The 22,425-nt window shown below is 39.0% G+C and overlaps 1 protein-coding gene across 8 annotated transcripts in view; it reads left to right on the top strand.

The window, feature by feature from the left end:
* Window positions 1-22,425, top strand: part of CDON (cell adhesion associated, oncogene regulated) — a 99,514-nt gene that overhangs the window by 31,426 nt on the left and 45,663 nt on the right. For 6 of the 8 annotated variants that reach the window (XR_005359088.1, XR_005359087.1, XR_005359089.1 and 3 more), the window contains exons 2-8: window positions 4,708-4,835; window positions 7,007-7,279; window positions 9,144-9,290; window positions 10,105-10,248; window positions 10,891-11,178; window positions 12,465-12,734; window positions 18,921-19,271. Coding sequence is in view for 5 of the 8 variants with exons in the window: in XM_038535703.1 (XP_038391631.1) it covers window positions 4,757-4,835; window positions 7,007-7,279; window positions 9,144-9,290; window positions 10,105-10,248; window positions 10,891-11,178; window positions 12,465-12,734; window positions 18,921-19,271 (1,552 nt within the window). In the remaining 3 variants the exon portion in view is untranslated. Of the gene's footprint in view, window positions 1-4,707; window positions 4,836-6,182; window positions 6,319-7,006; window positions 7,280-9,143; window positions 9,291-10,104; window positions 10,249-10,890; window positions 11,179-12,464; window positions 12,735-18,920; window positions 19,272-22,425 lie in introns of those variants that run through there. The other 2 variants (XM_038535706.1, XM_038535707.1) reach the window with 2 other exon arrangements.

The raw sequence follows: 22,425 nt of genomic DNA on the forward strand, positions 1-22,425 counted from the left end.
CTCTGTGTCTCTCATGAATAAATAAATTAAAAAAAAGATAGTCATAACAGCATTATCTGTAATAGCAAGACAAATACACATGTATACACACACATAAAGAAATGTAGCTTAATTATCCAAAAGGAGGTGGCTAAGTAAAGTATATCTATTCAGTAAAGTATCTGTATCATTATATAACAGCTGTTATAAATTGTGTTTATGAATTATTTAATGAGTAAATGATTATTAGATAAAAAATGAATAAAGCAGGATTTAAAACTATATTAGCATGTATGTTATAATATCAGTTCTGTATATATACATATACGAAAAGGATTAGGAGGAAATGCATCAAAACCTTGATGTGCTATGTTTAGATGGTAAAATTGTGTTTACTTGCTTTTGTTCTGTGCTGAAATCTGTAGAGTTTATCAATGAATATTTGTAGAAACTTTCTGTTAGCAATTTCTACTTGTAAAGGTAACATATTCATTGTAGAATGTGTGAAGAAAACTTTGAATATTTTGTTTAAATTATCATCTGGCATGTTAACCACAATTGGGTGCTTTAAAAATTTTTTTAAATGAGAAAAACACTGAAGTTTAAAATGTGACATTGTAATTTAAATCAGAATTCTATTCCATCTGATATAATTTAAATCAGAATTCTGTTTTTAATTTTTCCATGAGAATATTTGAATGTTGCATATGCTAGAACAGAGGTCAGATAGCCTTTGGCAAGTGATATGCCAAAAACGATGTGTGGTGGAGTGGGCTGTTGTGATCCTACCATGCTGCCCACTGTTTCCAGATCAGAAGAGAGGGTAAGAGGATGATGGAATAACAATAATAACAATTTCTGTGCAGACGAAACTAAGGCTGTTGTCTCCCTTGCCAAGGTAAATTTCTATAGGTAAGAAAAGTAAGAAAAGAAACATACATGTTAAGGCCACTGGCCTGTTGGTACAAAGATGGTAGGAGCCTTGTTCAGGTGTGGCCAAGCAAACAAAATTGTTCATTTGCTATAGCAATGCAGGGGAAATACTCAAATATTTACATTATATGTAAATGTAAATATATATAGTTGTTTTCCAATGACTTCTTAGTTCAATAACAATAACACTAGTATTAAGTCTCCTTTTTTTTTTTGGACAAAGATAGTACTTTTGGAAATGACAGCATTAAACAATTTTCCATCAGTGCTAATGGATATGTCCTTCTTTATACATCATCTCACCTGCCTTGTGGTCAGCAATGTTTATTTGCGAGATTGGACCTAGGTTACTGTTTGTGGCTGTTGAATGTAATTTCAAGCTCCCTGGCTCCTCTTGCAGTAGCATCCAGGTCCTTGTTCTTGTTATCACAGTTCTTTAACAAACCCAGCAGGCTCTCCTTGGGTAAATATAAACCAAGTCAACAAGTATTTATGTTATGGTCGTAAGTTCTTTCCAACCTCCAGAATCAACTGACAGCATGTTGCAAGTAACCTCATAGAAAGATAGAATTCATAAAGGATGGTCCTGTGGGATCATTTAGGTAGCAATAATGAGCTGTGAAGTTTTAAAGGACAGCTGTAAAGTTACTCAGCAGATCATGTGCTAGGGTTAAAGTTGACTCTGGTATTTGTTTCACTGCTTTTTGATAAATAAATAGTCGAGGAAAGATTTGGCAAAAGGAAGAGCGCTCCTCCTTGTCCTCATTCTCTGAGGACAGCGGCTCCTGTTAACAAATTATTTCAATGTTTACTTTGCCTTGACTGCTTACCAGTGGTGTGTCAGTCCTTGCCCTTGAACCAAAGGGGAATTCAAATAAACCAAAAAAGATTTTCACACAGCTGGCCTCTTCCGCCAGTGAGTGGTACCAAAATATCCTCTCCCACTTTTTAAAAGAGGTCAGCAAGAAAAAAAACTTAAAAGGCAGCCTGTGATTTGATGATCTGTGATCTAGATAAACTTGAGTTTGCAACTCAGATTTTGGAGTGCATGGCATAGAGAAGGGAGCAGATCCCGGGAGACGTTATTTGATTTAATAGAAGCCATACTTAAGGTGCCTTGCTTTGTATTTCTACCCAATTTTATCAATGGTTAGAATTAACCTTTGCGTAAGTGAATATGAACATAAAATTCCCATTTCTAAAATGTCATTAATGTTGCTCTTTCGGTACATTTTGTTGTATTCCGTAGTCAGGGATTCTGTGGCCAGCCCTGGCCAAGTAGGAATGTGGGGCAGAATTTGCAGACGTAGTAACCAATCTTTGGGTCTCTAGCCTAGCAGGGTGCCTGGCATATGATAGGCACTTATTATATTTTTGCTGATTTTAAAAAGCATGAAATATATATATATATATATGAAACAAATGAATAAAAAATATAGCTAGAATACACTGAAATCACACGAGATGACAGTTCTCATTAAATACTACCCTTTAAGGTACTTCTGGGAATTGCATTATATTAAGGTATTCCTTTCATTAAAAAAAAAAAAAAAAACACCAAAAAACATTTATTTAGTGCCTGTTTTCGGTTAGGTATTAGCACTTACAATGTTAAATATGAGCTTGTTTTGCCTTTAAGGAGGACATAGTTATGTAATCAGATAAATTGTAGAACAGAGTGATGAGTGCAGTGGTAGATATGTGTCCAAGGCGTAGAGGCAGCATAGAGGAGAAATGGACTGTATCTGGAGGGTGGCATGGACATTGTTAATTTTAGTAATTTTATTTATTGTGTTTATTGTCCATCATTCCCACTAGAATGTAAGGGGTACATTTTTGCCTGTTACTTATTCATATGTGTATATATATATATATATATTATATATATATAATATATATTATATATATATATAATTTAAAAAGTAATTACTTATTTAAAAAATAATTATTTATTATTTACTTATTTAAAAAAACAACTTGTCAAAGAGAGAGCAAGTGAGCAAGTGTGCACAAGCAGGGGGAGGGGGAGAGGGAAAGGGAGAAACGTTCTCCGCGGAGCAGGGAGCCCAACATGGGGCTCGACCCTAGGACCCTGGAATCGTGACCTGAGCTGAAGGCAGATGTTTACCCAACTGAGCCACCCAGGCATCCCCTATTTATATATTTTTAAATTGTTCTCTCCTTAGCTTCTAGAATAGTACCTGGCATGTAATAATCATTCCATAAGTATTTGTTGCGCGGATAAATGATTTTTGATAGCTATTGCTAAATTCCCTCCAAAAAGAATTTACCGATTGTATTTCCACCAACAGTGGGTGATAGCCATTTTTACCCACAGCCTTACCAGTGCTGGGTTTTGTGAAACTTTTTTTTTAGCTTTCCCTAAATGTGCCCTACTGTCTTCACATTAAAAAAACACACACACAAAAAGAAACCTTCTTGACTGCTGTGTGTCTCCAGCAATTTTCCCTATTTTTCTGTTGCCCTTTGATAGCAGGGTCCTAGAAGGAATTTTCTGTGCTTTCTTCATTTCCCTCCTTCCATTCTGTCCTGAACCCACCATCCGATACTCCACCATCAAAACCACTCCTGTCGGTATCACCTGCGCCCCATATGCCTTCCTGATGGTGTCTCACCGTACTCTACTTGTCAGCAGTGTTTGCAATAGTTGTTCCTTTTCTCCTTCTAGAAATAATTTTCCATTTTTCTCCTCGGACACAGCGTTCTCCTGGAGTTCTTATTTCATTGGCTCCTTTTTCTTAGTCTCCATTAGTCTCCATTGACTTCTCTATTTGGTCTCTAAAGGTTGCGGTATCTCAAGGCTCCTCTCCTCTGTCATCCTTTCTTGAGAGCTCACCCCGTGCCAGGGCTTTCATAGGTCTGATGTCTGTATTTCTGACATCTGTATTTCCAGCTCTGACTTCTCCACACCCCTGTATGCGGCTGTTGACTTGACCATCGTACTCGGGTGCCTCATGGTAGCTCAGACCTACCTTTCCAGACTGGCTGACTAGCCTCTTCAATCTGTCTCCCTCCTTCCAGTCTCCCCCCATTTTAGTAAACAGAGCTATCATGGATTCTGTTTCACCAGAAACTAAGTATTATCCTTGACACATCTTTCCATCATACTCTAGAGCCAAGTCTTCAGGAATTCTGTTGGTTGCACCTTGGGATACATTCTGAGTCCAGCTACTCCTCACCACCTCCACAGTTGACTCACTGGTCTGACCCACCATGTGCTCATCTCTCTCCTGAGTGATTACATTACCTCCTGCTTGGTCTCCCTCTTCCCTTCCTACCACAGTTTCGTCTGGTCTCACCACAGTGGTCTTTGGGTCTACAAAAAGCACTGACATGGTGTCTGGCACCTGCTAAGCACCATGTAAATGTTTGTTGTTTTTGTTACCATTTCTATTTTGGGACCATAAAGGGTGTGTGTGTGCATTTTGAGGATGGTGAGTTTCAGATGCTTGTAAAATGTACAAACAAATGCACTAATGGCCGCTGAATGTGTTCACTTGAAATGATTGATCCTGTATAATTGGAGGTGTCTTAGTGCCTTGGAAAGATGAACAAAACTTCCAATGTTAACTTAGGGTCTAGAGATCAGTTTGTGAATTGGGGAGATACAGATCATCTGGTGCCTTGTATTTGCCACACTCTGTCTAGAGCTTCCAAAATCGATGGCAGCCATCATGCTCACAACTGTGATTATTCAGATACAAGGTTTTTAGCTCTTTTGTGGGATAAAGATCTTTAGATGATCTTTTCTTTCTTTTCCTGGATGTCTTTTAGTGAGCCAAAGCCCGGAAGTCTGTCCTGCCTGCTTCTGCAATCTGGCGCTATGCATCCAGATCCTCGGCCCTTACAGACACTGCTGTATGTTGTTACACTTACGGTTCTATGCCCTTCTGTGAATTCAGGTAAGAGCTGAAGAACGGTCGTGTTTGTTTGTTTGTTTGTTTTTTTAGGTTTTAAATTTTAATTCCAGTGTAGTTAACATACAGTGTTGTATGAATTTCAGGAGTATAATACAGCCATTCAGCAGTTCTATACACGACTCAGTGCTCAGCATCATTAAGTGTGCCCTTTAATCCCCAAGAATGGTCAGGTCTAAACTCAGTGAGGCTTTTCGTCTCCTTAATCCTATAAAAAACAAACTTGACCTTCAAATCTTCGCTGATAACAATGGTTTCCAAAGACATCTCTAAGATTTGTTTGACCCAGGCGCATGATTTAAAAACTGATTAATTCAGCAATTTCAGGATCTCTTGGTAGTGTTTCTGGGCACTGGCAGGCCTTCCCATCATTGTCCTTATAATTTATTCCTCTTGTTGCCTTAAAAACAAACATTGTCCTATCGTGCTCTTTCAACAAGAGGATATGTTCCAAATGTCTGGATTAGAAAATCATACCAGGAATAAAATGCTGACTACATACCACTGAAGAAATTTTAGAATCAGCATGTATTAGTATGCGGCATGGAGAGCACTTGGTTCAAATCCCAGATCTGCCACTTTCTCACATGACTTGTCTGAGTTTTTCTTCTCCTCTCTTACTGAAAAGCTTAAAAGTGTTTATTGTTCAATGTGTGTATAAGCCCAAGCCCAGTGTATGGCCTGCGTGCATTTCTTTTAATTTTAGATTCATGTACAGATTTCTATGTAAGTATATAGAAATACGAGTGATATTTACTCATTAAGTTATGTTTATTATGTCTGTTAAGAATACTATATGACTGTATTGGATTTGTAAGCAAAAAAGCTGATTTGCTGGTTTTATTTCTGTTTTTGTTTTGCTGAACAACCACCTCAGGGGGTTAGTCAAGAGAGACACTTTCCTCAGACTTCTTTTTTTTTTTTTTTTTAAGATTTTATTTATTTATTTATTCATGAGAGACACAGAGAGAGAGGCAGAGACACAGGCAGAGGGAGAAGCAGGCTCCCTGTGAGGAGCCTGGTGCAGAACTCAATCTCAGGTCCCTGGGATCACATCACAACCTGAGCTGAAAGCAGATGCTCAACCACTGAGCCATTCAAGTGCCTCTCAGTCTTCATTTCTGGTGAAATATCCTGGGAAAGTACAGTCAACGATTTATTGGCGAGTTTTTCCTTTGAAGTACTTTATTCCCCCAGATTAACAGTATCCTTGCCCGCCCCTCCGCCCCAACTCTTTGGATGTTGGGGGAGGGATCTGTTTTGATCCGTTAGTGTGAGAACCCACCCTCTCCTCCAAGTTGCTGAGGAAATGACATCACAAATGAAACTATTCTCAACACCAAATAAAACTATTAAAGTGGACACTCTACTTAGTCTTATATCCAAAAAAGGATAGACTCTGTATTTCAGCATGGCTTCCTAACGTTCGACTTCTTTCCCAAAAGTTGAATGTTATTTTATAGTAAAGGTAAGTAATAATGACCATAGCCATTACTCATAGAATAACTCACTCTTAAAATCAAATCCTTGGTGATGTAGGAGAGAAATCTTTTTATTTTGCAAGTTATCTTCACTTTTTCAGATTCTTAACTTGCATTTCTTAGAAGCTGTTTCATAAAAAGAGCTGTTTGCCATTTCTCACTTGGAGAATTGGTGTGTTGTCTGATTTCTACCTTAAGGTTTCTTTTTTTTTTTTAAGGTCTCTTTTTTTTAAAGTTTTTTTTTTTTTTATTTACTTGAGAGAAAGTGAGCAAATGAGAGCATGAGCAGGGAGGAGGGGCAGAGGGAGAGGGAGAAGCAGACTCCCCGCTGAGCAGAGAGCCAGACATGAGGCTCCATCCCAGGACCTGGAGATCATGACCTGAGCCAAAGGCCCATGAGCCACCCAGGTGCCCGATTGTAAAGTTTCTCTTCTACCCTAATTGTTAAGTCCTAGGATAATGTGTTGCCCTTCTTTCTTTCCAAAACTGGGCATATAAAATATTCCTAGAACTTTTACAAGCATTAGGAATTGTAAGGTATGTTGAAATAAGAGCTTGCCTTTAGTTATATAGTTTCAGATGAAATGTATTCAACATACTCTTCTCTCTCTCTCCCTCATCTCCTTTCTTCCCTCCCCTCCGACCCCTTTGCACATGTGGAACGTTTCCTTGTAGACTTGGCACCTTATTTTATTTCTGAGCCACTATCCGCTGTCCAGAAACTTGGTGGACCTGTAGTACTACATTGTTCTGCTAAACCTGTGAGCGCTCACATCTCATGGTTGCATAATGGAAAAAGATTGGATAGAAACATGGAACAGATTAAGATTCATCAGGGGACTTTGACTATTCTGTCTCTTAATCCCTCCCTTTCGGGTTCCTACCAGTGCGTTGCCAACAATAGCATCGGTGCAATTGTGAGCAGCCCTGCAACAGTATCCACTGCTGGTGAGTTTAATTTTGTCCCTAATATCTATGCTTTTTTCCTAGAATTACTGTTAGTACTTGCATTTTTGAATAGAAGGAAGAATGTGGGCTCTGGAGTAAACACATACTCATTCCAGCCTTGACTCTTATATGTGTTTAACTTGGGGGAGATGTACTTGAACCTCTGTGAGCCTAGTCTCATGTTTTCACCTGTAAGAGAGGCGTGGAAATAACTTTTACATGGTTAGGACTGTTTTCTAATGCAAATTCTGAATTCCTTTTTGAGTATATAGAAGACCTTAACATCACCAGCAGCAAAAAAGCTGTTGCCTGCTTTGACATTCAGTAGTTTCGTGCAGTCCTTTATCTTTCATATCTAATTGTTTTATTTGTCTTGATTACTGAGTGATTTTAATTTATGTAATTGAAACCAGGCTAAGGAAGCAGGAAAAAAATAATTGACTGTAGAGAAAGGAATGTTGAGGATTGAACTTATGGAAAATCTGGAATGTGGTGGTTTTCTTAGTAGGTTTGAGCCATCTGCCTTTCAAATGGTGATGGCTTCCAGTAATGGAAAATGTCTTTGTAAGGGCACCCCTATTTACAGAACAAATCTGGATTCCCCAGGAGTCGTGAGTTTGTCATAACTGAGAAGAGTAAATGTTTTTGTAGAGCTGTGACCCATGGACAGCTCCAAGACACACACTGGAAGGCCAAATTCCTAGTGGCAGGCGGTTAAATGCTTTCAGCATTGGAGATAATAAAGAGCACTTCCATGCAGGCTCCATCTGTAGTTAACTTTTAAGTAGTGAGAGGAACTTTTTTTAATAAAGATTTTATTTATTTATTCATGAGAGACACACAGAGAGGCAGAGACACAGGCAGAGGGGGAGAAGCAGGCTCCCTAAGGGGAACCTGATGTGGGACTTGATCCCAGGACCCTGGGATCATGACTTGAGCCAAAGGCAGATGCTCAACCACTGAGCCACCCAGGTGCCCCAATAATGAGAGGAGTTGAGAGAGAAATGATATATTGCTTGGTTTCTTGATGTCCTAGGTTTCATGCCTATAAGCCACTTTATTGCAGTGGGAATAGCTACATGCAGAATGAAGATGCATAGGGAAAGTGCGTTTTGATGAGGGACTGGATTTGAAAAGGATTTATCCTGACAGAATGGGAAGGATGATGTTTTACAGTTCTCTCTGATGTTTTAAGAACAGCCTGCCTTTTTAAAAACTTAATTTATTTTTGTATATTTTTTTTATTGGAGTTCAATTTGCCAACATATAGTTTAACATCCAGTGCTCATCCCGTCAAGTGCCCCCCTCAGTACCCTTCACCAAGTCACCCCATCCCCCCACCCACCTCCCCTTCCACTACCCCTTGTTCATTTCCCAGAGTTAGGAATTTCTCATGTTCTGTCTCCCTCTCTGATATTTCCCACTCATTTTCTCTCCTTTCCCCTATAATCTCTTTCACTATTTTTTATATTCCCCGTATGAATGAAACCATATATAATGCTTGTCCTTCTCCGATTGACTTACTTCACTCAGCATAATACCCTTCAGTTCCATCCACCTTGAAGCAAATGATGGGTATTTGTTGTTTCTGATCAGCCTGCTTTTTTTTGCACTCTTCTGGAAGCATTGACTTCAGTGAAAAAGGGTGCCATGATGTAGCTCTAGCCCTCAACCAGGCACCCCTACTCCAACTACTTTTCTGAGATTGAAAAAGAATAATCACGCTACTCTGTGAACTGGATTAGCTGCCACAAACCGCCATGTTGCAGATGTGGCTTCTAGATTTTATATTTCCTTTGGGGGAAGAGAGTTCAAGTTTGCCTTTATTTATTTATCTACTTATCTACTTATTTATTTATTTTAGTTCTTGGTGATTTCGGTTCAGCAGCAAAGCATGTTGTTACAGCAGAAGAAAAAAGTACTGGTTTCATTGGCTGCAAGGTTCCAGATAGTAACCCCAAGGCCGAGGTGCGCTATAAAATCCGGGGAAAGTGGCTCAAACAGTCCACAGGTGAGACTTTTTACAGGAAGCCAAATGTCATTAACCTAGTATGGAGCTCTGTGTGCTAGGGACCGTGAATACCAAAAAAAAAAAAAAAAAAAAAATGCCTAAGATATATTGTCTCTACTCTCAGAAGTCAAGTGGAGACAAGCACAGATGGCTACACTGTAGATGTGATTACAGTCCCACATTTCCTCCGCTCAGGTCTCCACTCAGATAGACCTCCCTCATGGCCCCATCTAAAATGAAAGGCCCTGTTGCTCTCCATCCCCTTTACTTAACTTCCTTTTCAATTTTCATAGCATTGTGTTATGCACATTCTTGTTTGCTTGTCTCTTATTTACCCCTTTCTCTGCCACCCCCATTTCCCCCACTGGAACGTGGGCTGCGTGAGTGCAGGGCTTTAGTCGGCTCTCTTTATTGTTCTATCACCTGTGTTTGGGCCCTCGATGGCAGTATTTGTTGAGAAAAAAATAAGTGGAAAGACAATAATGGACACTGGATGATCTGTCTTGTAGCTAGAGGTTTGCTCCAGGTGGTTGCTACAGTCATTGTCTCTGTGTCTAAATACGCTTGTGTGTTCAATGTTCTCAACAAATGATCTGTTATCAAATGTTTCTGATGGGTTTAATTTTGTTCCTCTAGTACTGCTGACTTGTTTTTTCCTTCCTTGACTTGCCTTTTCTTTTATTTAATACATCCTCCCTGATTGCTTATTGGCTGCTAGTCTTATGTCTAAATTTAAAGCACAACCATCACCTTTCATTTGTTTTAATTGGTGTCCTTCTAGTAGAGGCCTAACTGCATTCCCTTCTTTCCCCAGAGAATTACTTAATCCTTCCATCAGGGAATCTTCAGATTTTGAATGTATCTTTAGAGGACAAGGGATCATATAAATGTGCAGCTTTTAATCCTGTCACACATGAATTAAAAGTTGAACCCACTGGCCGAAAGCTTCTTGTGAATCGTAAGTATTTGGGAGAATAATGATCACTAGGAAGAGTCCTCAGGAACATTCCTTATAAAACCTTGGGAAATCAGAGTTCATTTTTCTTTCTGATCCTGTTTGCTTATCATAAGAAAGTCTTATGAAAAAATTAAATGCATAAATGCTTTATAGAATAGTACTGTACATGTTTTTAAAAGACGATGAATTTTTAGAAGAGAATTTTGGTCAAGGTTGACAGAGTGAAAAGCATATGGAAAACATGAGCCTTTGCTCAAATAAAAAGAAATTGTAGAGGAAATAGAGCTTTATATCAGTGTTAAATTGATGGCTAACTGCGAATTATGAAAAAATACTATCTTTTTCTCTTATCAGATTATGATAGCTGAACTGGGATAGAACCAATAGTCAAAGCACAACAAAGTAGTAGTTTCTGGACTTGCCAGAAATTCTACATTTCTAAACTGCTAATTTAGAAATAGTCCTAAAGGATCACAAAGTGTCTTGATTTTAATTCTCAGCTAAAAATGGTTTAGCTACCAAGTAGGACCTTGTAGTGTAAAGAATAATAAATGAGAAGATGGGAAGGCTCACAGATTGGCTAAGGAAGCGATTGGAAGTGAATATATAATAATAACAATTTTTCTTCTCTTCTTTTCCCAGGCCCTTCTTCAGATGATTTCCATATTCTTCACCCCACCCATTCCCAGGCATTGGCTGTCCTTTCTCATAGCCCTGTCACTCTGGAGTGTGTGGTGAGTGGGGTCCCAGCCTCTCAAGTGTACTGGCTGAAGGACGATCAGGACGCTCTCCTGGGAAGCAATTGGAGAAGGTTGTATTCTCATCTTGCCATAGATAGTATTGACCCAAAGGACTCTGGAAACTACTCTTGTGTAGTGGGAAACAAGTCTGGAGACATCAAACGTGTGACTTACATGGTTAATGTACTTGGTAAGATGTTATATATTAAATTGTTTTTCAAGTCAGGCTAATTTTCTGGTCTAAGTGATGTATGGAATGGGAGATCTCTTTGGGAACTATAAGTAAAATAGGGACAAGCTAGAAACACCTATGCCAGTAGTCAGAAAGGCCTGCTGAATTTGACAGTATTTCTTGGTGGCACAGAACATCTCACCTGGGATGTTCTTGGGTACCATACCTCCACTCTGGTTATATAATACAGAGCTTGTTTTTCCTTCCTAATGACATGGAGGGAAGAGATGGGAGTTCAATAGGATGGAAGATTCTGGGCTCTCTCAGTGTGTATTACCCAGTAATAGTAGCTAAGAGTGCTAACTAAAAAATGTCCTCTCAAAAAGAAATCTATTTCATATCATTTTCCCTTTTGGAATGCTTTCCTTGGATCTGGCTCATCAACCTTGCATTATTTCCACCTACATTTCTATATATACACTCTTTATCTCACAGCTTTTCCTTTCTTTTCTTCCAGCTACCTATCTCACTGTCACGTCTAGCAGCAAAAAATGTTTTCCTTTATCAAAACAGATTTTCATGAAAGCCAGAAAAGTAGGTAGTAAGTGGTTTCATAGTAAAAATAATTTTCATAAACTTCTGCATGTATTTATTTGCAATGATGGCCTGATGTAGGTAACATTGAAAATTAGGGAATGACAAGTGAGCTTTAAAGTGCAGTGATAGTCAGGTCTAGATTAATATGCAGAATCCTATAATTTGGCATATGTGATAAATGTTGGTAGATCATCTGCTTTGTCTAGGTTAAAGTGACTTGATGGACACTAAAGTTTTCTGCCCACTATACACCTAACCTTAAAGCAGAACTGATCATGGAAGGAATTTAACTTGAAAATAACAAATAAACATTCTTCTGTTTTGGCTCTTGTTCAGTGGGAAGTCCAGGGAAACTACTAATTTATACAAATCACCTGAAATAAATGCTCAGAGAAGCCAAGGGAGTGTGTGTGTGTGTGTGTGTGTGTGTGTGTGTGTGTGTGAATGTTGGCAGGAGTTAAGTGGGTGGAGAGATTTAGAAAAAGAGACATGACATATTAGTAACATACGGTTTATCCTATTAGTAGAAAGTTCAAAATATTTCTGATGTTTTTCTTGATGACCACAGCAGGTGAGAGAATGTGAGTAAACAATAAAATTTGGTTTCAACTAGTTATTGATAGAGGGAAGATTTTATGTGTATCATGTGATCATTTAAAGAAGTACCCCTTGAGGGCTGGAGTTTAATTTATATGTTCTATTTTCAGAAAATGCTTCAATTTCTAAAGGACTACAGGATCAGACAGTCTCTCTGGGTGCCACAGTACAATTCACTTGTGAGGTTCATGGGAACCCAACTCCAAACCGTACCTGGTTTCATAATGCACAGCCTGTTCATCCTTCCCCACGACACCTACCCACAGGAAACGGACTGAAAATCAGTGGTGTTACCCTGGAAGATTCTGGGCTGTATCAGTGTGTAGCAGATAATAGGATTGGATTTGCACAGTCTACTGGGAGACTTGAAATTATAAAAGGTAGGCATTTGGGTCCCCCAATCCTAGGAAGTTTCACTTTACAGATATGCTTTTCTTTTGGTTAAAAATTAAATCATTCTCACTACAAAAACATAATCCTATTACCATAACAGAACTATGCCCATTTTCCATGTTCCTTTCTAGCTGCAGGTAGGCATTTCCATGAAGAAGCAAATATGTGATCAACTTCATTTGAAAATTTTTTTGTATATATATTTTTAAACATTACTACATAGTTTAAAAGTCATGTGATAAAAGTTTCTCATTCCTATTCCCTGGCCAACCATATTGCTTTTAGAACTAACTAGTTTCATCAGTTTCTTGAATATCCTTGAATGTACGTTTACGATCACTTACACATAATGTGTCTGTGTGCATTTAATAACATCTGGGAGTTTCCCCCCCCTACATGGTGGTAGTATTCTTTACCTTGAATTTTTCACTTAACAAATCTTGGACGTCTTCCCGTATTAAGGAGTGTTTCATTCCTTTTTTAGATTGCTACTTATTAGTATTCCATGATATGGTTATAATGATTTGACTAGTACTTTATTGGTGGCTATTTCTAATCTTTTGCTCTTTTAAGGAGCTCTATAATGAATGTCCTTCTGCATATATTATTTTACACGGGTGTGAATATCCATAAAATAAATACCTAGAAATGAACTTGCTGAATAAAAGCATTGGTAATTTGGATAAATATCACTGAGTTGCTCTGCAAAATTGTTACTGTTCTTCATACTCTTACCGACCAGCAACGTGTAACTGCCTGTTCTCCTCCTGTCTTCACCAAGGCAGGGTGTTGTCAATTGCTTTTTAAATCTTTGCCAATCTGATAGGCTAAAGAAACTACCTTTTGATCTATATTTCTTCTATTTTGAGTGAATCTGGCTTCTTTTCATATGTGTATGAGCCATTTGAATTTGCTTTCCCGTGTATTGACTATTTATTGTCTTTTGTCCATTTTAAGAATTAGACTGTTGGTCTTCTTTCTTGTGGATTGGTAGGAGTTCTTTATATATTAGGGAAATCAATCTTTTGTTTATGAATTATCAGTATTTCACAGATCAAAGAATCAGTGTCATGCAGACCCATTCTCTGACCTTGGTGCAATTATTTCAAAAGTTAAAATGCCACAGATCAAATTGTGCAGCGTATAGCAAAAATGGAACTTAGAAGGCAAGGTATAGCCTTAAATGCTTATAAAAGAAAATTGGTAAGACTGAAGATTCATGGTCTAAGTAAAATAACAGAAGAGATCTAGAGAAAGCATAAGAAAAGAAATAAAAATAAGAGCAGAAATCAATTGAATAGAAAAGGAAGATAACGTAGAGAGGATTAGTAAAGAAAAAGTTGGTTCTTTGTAAACTAATAAAATGGACAAATCTTTGGCAAAATACAAATAAACAATAGGAATAAAAAGTAAAAGTCTTATAGAGATTAAAAATAATAAGACAGGGATGAACTTTATGCCAACAATTTACACATCTAGACAGAAATGGACAAATTCTTAGGAAAGATACAACTTAGTAAGGCTGTGACCTAAAAGAAATTAAAAAGCCTGAATAGTCCTATACTATCAGAAGGAAAAGTCCTCCCACAGAGAAAATACCAGGCCAGCTGTTTTTTGTTTTTTTTTGTTTTTTTTTTAGATTTTATTTATTTATTCATGGTAGACATGGGGGGGGGGGATGGGCAGAGACACAGGCAGAGGGAGAAGCAGGCTCCATGGTGGGAGCCTGACGTGGGACTCGATCGTGGGACTCCAGGATCACGAGCTGAACCAAAGGCAGGTGCTGAACTGCTGAGCCACCCAGGGATCCCTGCCAGCTGGTTTTATGGAGAGTTCTAATACACTTTCAAGTAATAGACCATTTCAAATATTACACAGACTCTTCCAGTGAAAAGTAAAAAATGGGAACTCTCCTGTTAGTATAATTTTCGTTCTAAAATCACAAAAGAATGAAATAAGAAAGGAAAATTAAAGTTCAGTCTCATTTATGAACAAAGAGATGCAAAAATCCTATATAAAATAGGACAAGCCATCAGTATATACGAAAGGAAATGACTAAGGAGTCATCCCAGGAATCAGTCAGAAAATTTAAAGTGTCATTCATCCTTTTGATTGAATAAAGAAGAAAAACACTATGATTATATCAATAGAGGCAGAACAATTTGATACATTTCAGTGTCCATGTTAGATACTCTTTCTTTTTTAAAGATTATATTTATTTATTCATGAGAGACACAGACAGAGGGCTAGAGACACAGGTAGAGGGAGAAGCAGGCTCCCTGCAGGGAGCCTGATGTGGGACTCGATCCCAGGGCCCTGGGATCATGCCCTGAGCCAAAGGCAGATGCTCAACCACTGAGCCACCCAGGTGCCCCCATGTGAGGTACTCTTAGAAAAACAGAAATAGAAGAGAATGTTCTTAATTTGATAAAGAGTATCTAACAAAAACTTACAGGAAATGTCACTTTTAATGGTGAAATGTTGGAAACATTCTCTTTAGAATCTCTTATTTGTCATCATACTGAGATTCTAACCAGCACAGAATGACAAGAAAAATAAAATCTGTAAGGGCAAGAGAGAAAGAAACCAAATCATTATTAATGATTAATGTATAACTGTGATTATCAACACAGAGAATTCTCAAGTTGCTGGAAAATTACTAGAAATAATAAAAGCAATTAGCAAGATGGCTGGATGAAGACCAATAAACAAGAATCAATGTCTTTCTATATACCACTGTATATATTAGATTTCTCCAGAGAAACAAAATCAATAGGACATACAAGATAAAAATAAGAGGTGATTTATTATAGGCATTGGCTCACATGGTTATGGAAGCTGAGGAGTCTCATAGTCTGCTGTCTACAAACTGGAGAAGGAGGAAAGCCAGTAGTGTAATTATTTGTGGGGAGAAGGAGGGGCTGATGGTTTAAATCTTGACCAAAGTCCGAAGGCTGGAGAACCAGAAGTGCTGACGTCCAGTGTCCAAGAGCAGAAGAAGAGGGATCAGCTTAAGGAGAGAAAGAATTCACCTTTCCTCTGATTTTTCATTATGCGGAGCACTCAGCAGACTGGGTGGTGCTCATCCTTGTTGGGCAGTGCCATCTGCTAACCTCTTCTGGAAGCACTGTTGCAGACACATCCAGTTGTCTGGACCTCCCTTAGCCCAATTAAATTGACACATAAAATTAACTATTATAACCAGCAACAACAGAAAATATAATTTCAAAGTCACCTTTTAATATTAGCAACATTCAGAGGACCTAGCTAACCTAGAAAGGTACACCAGTTGGTAGATACCAGAATTCAGTATTATATAGCTGTCAGATCTTTTCAAAAACTGTTCTGTAGATTCATGCAAGTCTAATTAAAATCCTATCAAAATATTTTGAGGATCTTGACAAATGATTCTGAAATTTATATGGAAGATCAAAGGCCCCAGAATAGCTAAGACATACTAAAAGAAGAAGAAAAAGAACATGGGGGACTCGTTTTTTTACAGAGATTAGTGTACAAAGATCTGTGGTAATTAAAATATATTGGTGTAGGAATACATAGACTCTTAGAACAAGACAGAGACTTCAAAAAGACACTTGCAGCTAAGGACTTGACATGGGTGGCATTGCAGATTAGCAAGAGGAGGATATTCATTTCAAGTTTTGATGTGGGACCATTGGCTATCAAAATGGAGAGAAAGAAATTAAATCTCTGACTTATAATGTATACAATTTTTTTTTAATTTTTTAATTTATTTATGATAGTCACAGAGAGAGACAGAGAGAGAGAGAGGCAGAGACATAGGCAGAGGGAGAAGCAGGCTCCATGCACCGGGAGCCCGATGTGGGATTCGATCCCGGGTCTCCAGGATCGCGCCCTGGGCCAAAGGCAGGCGCCAAACCGCTGCGCCATCCAGGGATCCCTACAAAGACAATTTCATAGTGGATTAGAGACCTATCCATGAAAGCCAAAATGGCAGATTAAAAAAAAAAAAAAGATATTTATTTATTTATTTATTGAGCATGAGCAGGGGGAGGGACAGAGGGAGAGGAGAGAGAACCCCTAAGCAGACTCTGCTGAGCACAGAGCCTGTTGTGGGATTTGATCTCATGACTCTGAGATCATGACCTGAGCCAAAATCAAGAGTTGACTACTTAACCAACTGAGCTAATTTGACATCCGAAGATGGCAGCATTTTTATAGAAAATGTAGGAGAGTATCTATCTGATTGGGTTTCAAAACTGAAGACATTTGGGGCTCATTTAAAAAAAATTGTTACAACTACACTGAAATCAGAACATCCTTGTTATTTAAAGGATACCTTTACAAATGAAAAGCAATATACCATGAGAAGATACTAGTAACATATAGAACTAATAAAAGAATGGTATCTGGAATATGCAAAGAACTCTGAACCATTACAAAATAGATAAATGACCCCATGGAAAATGACCCCATGTACCAAAGGCGTTTCACAGAAGAGGAAAAATATCAGTGACCCAGGTGAAAAGATGTTCAACTTTGTTAGGACTCAGGGAAGTGCAGGTTATGACCAGTGAGACAGCATCTTACATTTGTTAAACTGGCAAAAATTTAGAAATCTAATCATACCAAATGTTATTTTTATCAAATGTAGGAAGTAGGACAAGAGGAAGAAAAGGGTGGAGTAAATGCCATTTGTAATCAATATTCCTTTGTAGGTGCACTTAAAAATAGTTCCAGGGGCACCTGGCAGTTAAGTGCCCAACTCTTGGTTCAGCTCAGGTCGTGATCTCATGAGTCATGAGATTGAGTCCCGTGTCCAGCTCTGCACTCAGTGTGGAATCTGCTTGAGTTTCTCGCTCCTTCTCCCTCTGCTCCTCCCCGTTGTGTGTGTGTGCGCGCTCTCTCTCTCTGAAATAAATTGATAAATCTTAAAAAAATAACTCAAGGCAATGAATATTTGGGGGCCAAAAGGAAAGAGAATTGATGTCACTGTAGTTTGGAGACAAAGTATTGTTCGTGTATATGGTAAGAGATACATTCTTCGGGCACCAGGGTGGCTCTGTGGTTGAGCATCTGCCTTTGGCTTAGGTTGTGATCCCGGGGTCTTGGGATCGAGTTCCACATCAGGTTCCCCGCAAGGGAGCCTGCTCATCCATCTGCTTTTGTCCTTTGCCTCTCTCTCCTTGAATCTCTCATGGATAAATAAATAAAATTTAACAAAAGAAAAAAGAAATACGTTCATCAGCTTTTACTCAGAACGGGGTTCTCTAGGATTTTTGTAATCAGATGTTTTCCCTGGAATTATTTTTTGTGAAGGAGTATTATTTTGTTTTATGCTACTTCACATTGTTTCCATGTTTAAAGTCTGGGGTTTTGTTCTATACTTGTAGTGGTCAGATGTGTATAGAATACATATTGGAAAGCTCTCAACACATTCCTTTGTATGCATTCCTTTTTTTCTTGAAGGACGAGAAGTCTAAGTAGGAAATGTCTAGGAGTCTACAATGATGAATTCTACTTTCTTTTCTTTTTCTTTAAATATTTCATTTATTCATGAGAGACACAGAGAGAGACAGAGAGACAGAGAGAGGTAGAGACACAGGCAGAGGGAGAACCAGGCTCCATGCAGGAAGCCCAACGTGGAACTTGATCCCAGATCTCCAGGATCATGCCCTGGGCTGAAGGCGGTGCTAAGCCACTGAGCCACCCGGGCTGCCCTGAATTCTACTTTCTGTGGACAGTTTTACTTGCTAAAAGTTGAGAAGGGAGCTAACGAGGAGAGAGTTATTTCTTTTTTAAATTACTATTATCATTATTGTCTCCCTGTTTGCATGTGACTATGCAAACACTGTTCTTTCAATGAATGAACGTGTTCTTTGTACTGTTGTGCATGTGAAACATTGTTTAGATCGTAACTAGATTTATGGTGGGGCTCATTTCACCAAGTGTGTGTGTGTGTGTGTGTGTGTATTGAATCATGATGTGTACCTGCAGCTAAGGTTTTATGTCGATTATACTTCAATTAAAAAAAAAACACTGTTAAGGAACACATGGATAAAAGATGCCTGTAAGACTGCTACTTGGACATGACATTGAGAACAGTTATGTAATAAAATGAGTTTATATACTTTTGCACTATGGATACAACAATGTTCTTATTTTTTTGTGTTTGTGAATTACTTTTTTAATAGACAGTGGACTCAAGCCAGTTATAATTACAGCACCAGCAAGTGCAAAGGTGGTAGATGGAGACTTTGTTACTTTGTCCTGCAATGCCACCGGAGTGCCAGTCCCCGTCATGCGTTGGTATGACCGGCATGGGTTGATAACCAGCCATCCATTGCAAGTGCTTAGATCTAAATCCCGGAAATCACACTTACGGCCTGGGGGCTTTGACCTGGAGCCTGTCTACTTCATCATGTCCCGAGCTGGCTCAAGCTCTCTGTATATTCAGGCTGTCACTCAGGAGCATGCTGGGAAATACACCTGTGAAGCCACAAATGAACATGGCACCACACAGTCAGAGGCAGTCCTCACAGTTGGTGAGTTGCCATTAGTTCTTTTTCTCAGGTGATTAGCTTCCTCTGATAGTAGGGGAGGAAGTGCTTTGAAGTATGTTATTTTCATGAGTCCAGCAATCTCTAAATATATATATGGTTTCCTGACGATAGTGAAATATAGAACTCTAGTGTTTGGTATTTGGCCTTAACAAGACCCAGATGAACCTTAATGTCCATTTCTGATCTTTTTGTTAGGGTTGTAGTTGTCCTGTGGACAGCTCTCATGTGGGAGCAAGCCCAAGTTATGACCTCTTTTCATGATTAATGCTTTTGGTTTTCTAAGCTATTGAAAGTGGTCGTTGCAGACATTTTTCGGGTGAGCCCTTGATAGATACAGAATCCAAAGTCTAAAGAGTTGGTTTTCATTGAGAAAGAATCACGGTGCTAACAGTACCTCTCACCAAAGTTATTTTTCTAATGGGATGTGTAACATTAATTCTTGATATTCTCCTGATTCTTGGTGAGGATGTCTTAAAAGTTTTATGCAGTTTTTGAAGTACTAATATATAGAGTATCAATATTATTAAATGAATTCAAATTCAAATTCAGACCTTATGTCAGTGAGTATTTAGAGCAGCATTCCCCAGCAGGTAGTTGAGTAGAGACTGTCACCTTATTTGTCATGCAAGAGGTGGAGAATCATAGAGCAGAATTGTCCTTAGTTTTGGCAACTGAGGTCCCCGCCTTGGGCTGCTGCCTTAGAAGGCTTCGTGCGGCTTTCTTCTGCCTGGGTCCTCAGATCCCACAGGTCACATAGTCCATGGGGTTAAGGGGTTGTGCTTACCCAGAGCCTGGAACCCACGTTCCTCTTTCTATATAGCAGGACTGAGTTTTTGGAATCCCTTGCTTTAATTAGTTCACAGTCTAGTTCCACACAGCTCTTTCTCCCTGGCCTATCCTCCAGAGTGTAGGCCACACCCCTGGTATGCCGGTACTCTTAAGCCAGAAGAGTAGCCAAGGGGTGGTCTTTTGCACAGGAGTGAAGGTGAAGTGGACAGAGGTTGGATGTGTACACATGTTTCTATTCATATGTGCACAAGGACCCTCTAGCTCTAGATGAAGCTGAAGGTTGGAAGAGAAGTGGGGAAGGCCAAGGACTTCCATTTATATTCTTGTGCTACTCTGAATGCTAGAGGTGGGAATGATGTGGCGGTTAAGCAGGTAGGCGGGGTTAGACTCCTGGCTCTGCCACTTAGGAGCTTTGAGAGACCTGGGGCAAACCATGGAACTCGTCTGTGCTTGTTCCTCCATCTGCGTAACAGGGATAGTGAAGGCCTTACTCACCAGATAGATGTGAGAATTTAAGAAATTAATATGTGTGAAGTGTTTAGATTGGTGTCTGGCAATAGAAATCCTTCAGTAAATTCTAAGTATTAGGTTATAATTATTACTATCTAATTATTATCTAATGATGATTTATCCCATGTAGTGGTTAGGGAAGGAAGAAATACTGATTTTGGTCATCTGAAGAATCCTCAAACAGGGGCGCCTGGGTGGTTGAGCATCTGACTTTGCCTCAGGTCGTGATCTTGGGATCGAGCCCCATATTGGGATCTCCACTCGGTGGGGAGCCTGCTTCTTCCTCTCCTTTTGCCCCTTCTGCTGTGTGCACGCTTGCACGTGCTCTCTCTCTCAAAAGAATGAATAAATAAATAAATCTTTAATAAGTAAATACTCACTGACATAAGGTTTGAATTTGAATTAAGTAAAATTTGAATTACTTTTAATAATATTGATACTCTACATACTGGTACTTTAAAACTCTCTCAAACAAGTGAGTAAAATCTTTAAAAAAAATGAATCATCAAATAAAGAAGGTGGGTGAGTGTTGTATAAATTTATACATATGTGTAAATGTGTGTGTATGTACACCTGTGTGTGTTTATTTTATGATTTATGTATTTAAGATTTTACTTATTAGAATGAGAATGAGTGATGGGGAAGGGGGTGGAGAGAGAGAGAGAGAGTGAAGAGCAGACTTTCTGCTAAGCAGGGAGCCTGATGTGGGGGGCTCCATCCCAGGACCTGGAGATCATGACCTGAGCTGAAGGCAGATGTTTAACTGAGCCACCCAGGCGGCCCCATGAGTGTGTTTATATATCCACTCTGCCAAGCAAAAATAAGAGTGGCTCTACTCAAAATTGTTAACTGTAAGACAGGTGTAACCCAGGCAGTGCTTGGTTAGTTTTTGGCTGAAGTGATTGCTTCCTGTACATATAGCATAGCAGGAGGGATAGATGTGATAGTCATAGCTGATGGAACTAGGTATTTTGTCTAACTTCAGATCTATGAAAGATCTGAATCTTTTAGAAGATACGTAAGCTAACTTGTTTAGGTTAGAACTTTTTAGATCTTTAAGATCTGCCCCCCCTGCAGAATTTTATAAATCTTTATAAATTCTATAAATCTGGGATCCCTGGGTGGCGCAGCGGTTTGGCGCCTGCCTTTGGCCCAGGGCGCGATCCTGGAGACCCGGGATCGAATCCCACGTCAGGCTCCCGGTGCATGGAGCCTGCTTCTCCCTCTGCCTGTGTCTCTGCCTCTCTCTCTCTCTCTGTGACTATCATAAATAAATTTTAAAAAAAAATTCTATAAATCTTGATTAATACCACTTTCGTGTATAGTAAGTAACCCCATTACCTACATCCTATCTCAGTGGTCCTGCATTTCCTCTTTTGCATGGTCTATAATTATTAAGGTGCAGGCAAGTTTATTGAAGCTCACAATACGTAACAACCCACTTCTTTTTACAGGAGTCTGAGCCCTATTAAATTTCTAGCATACTGAGAGCTATTTACCTTGTTTTTTTTTGTGAGGAGGGGAGTAAGCAAGGTCAAAGAGAGAGATGACTACTCCCCTCCCCTCCTTTTTTCTTTCCAGAGACCTTGGGTTTTGAGGTCTTGGATGTACAAATATTTGTAGAGTGGGTTGTAACTCTTCAGCACTATAATGGGAGTTGGCCTGGGATAGTCCGGGAGGGATGACTGCTATGAGTGGTCACAGTGGGAATGGCTTTGACAAGTTTGGTTATATTCCTTGTTTAATTAGTTTCGACTCAGAGTCATTAAGCTCATTGCCATAGAGCACTTAGAAAAGCAGAGTTTTATCAATCTCTTTTTCATCTCAAAAAGCATTC

Source organism: Canis lupus, chromosome 5, assembly GCF_011100685.1.
Source record: "Canis lupus familiaris isolate Mischka breed German Shepherd chromosome 5, alternate assembly UU_Cfam_GSD_1.0, whole genome shotgun sequence".
Taxonomy (NCBI): Eukaryota; Metazoa; Chordata; class Mammalia; order Carnivora; family Canidae; genus Canis; species Canis lupus.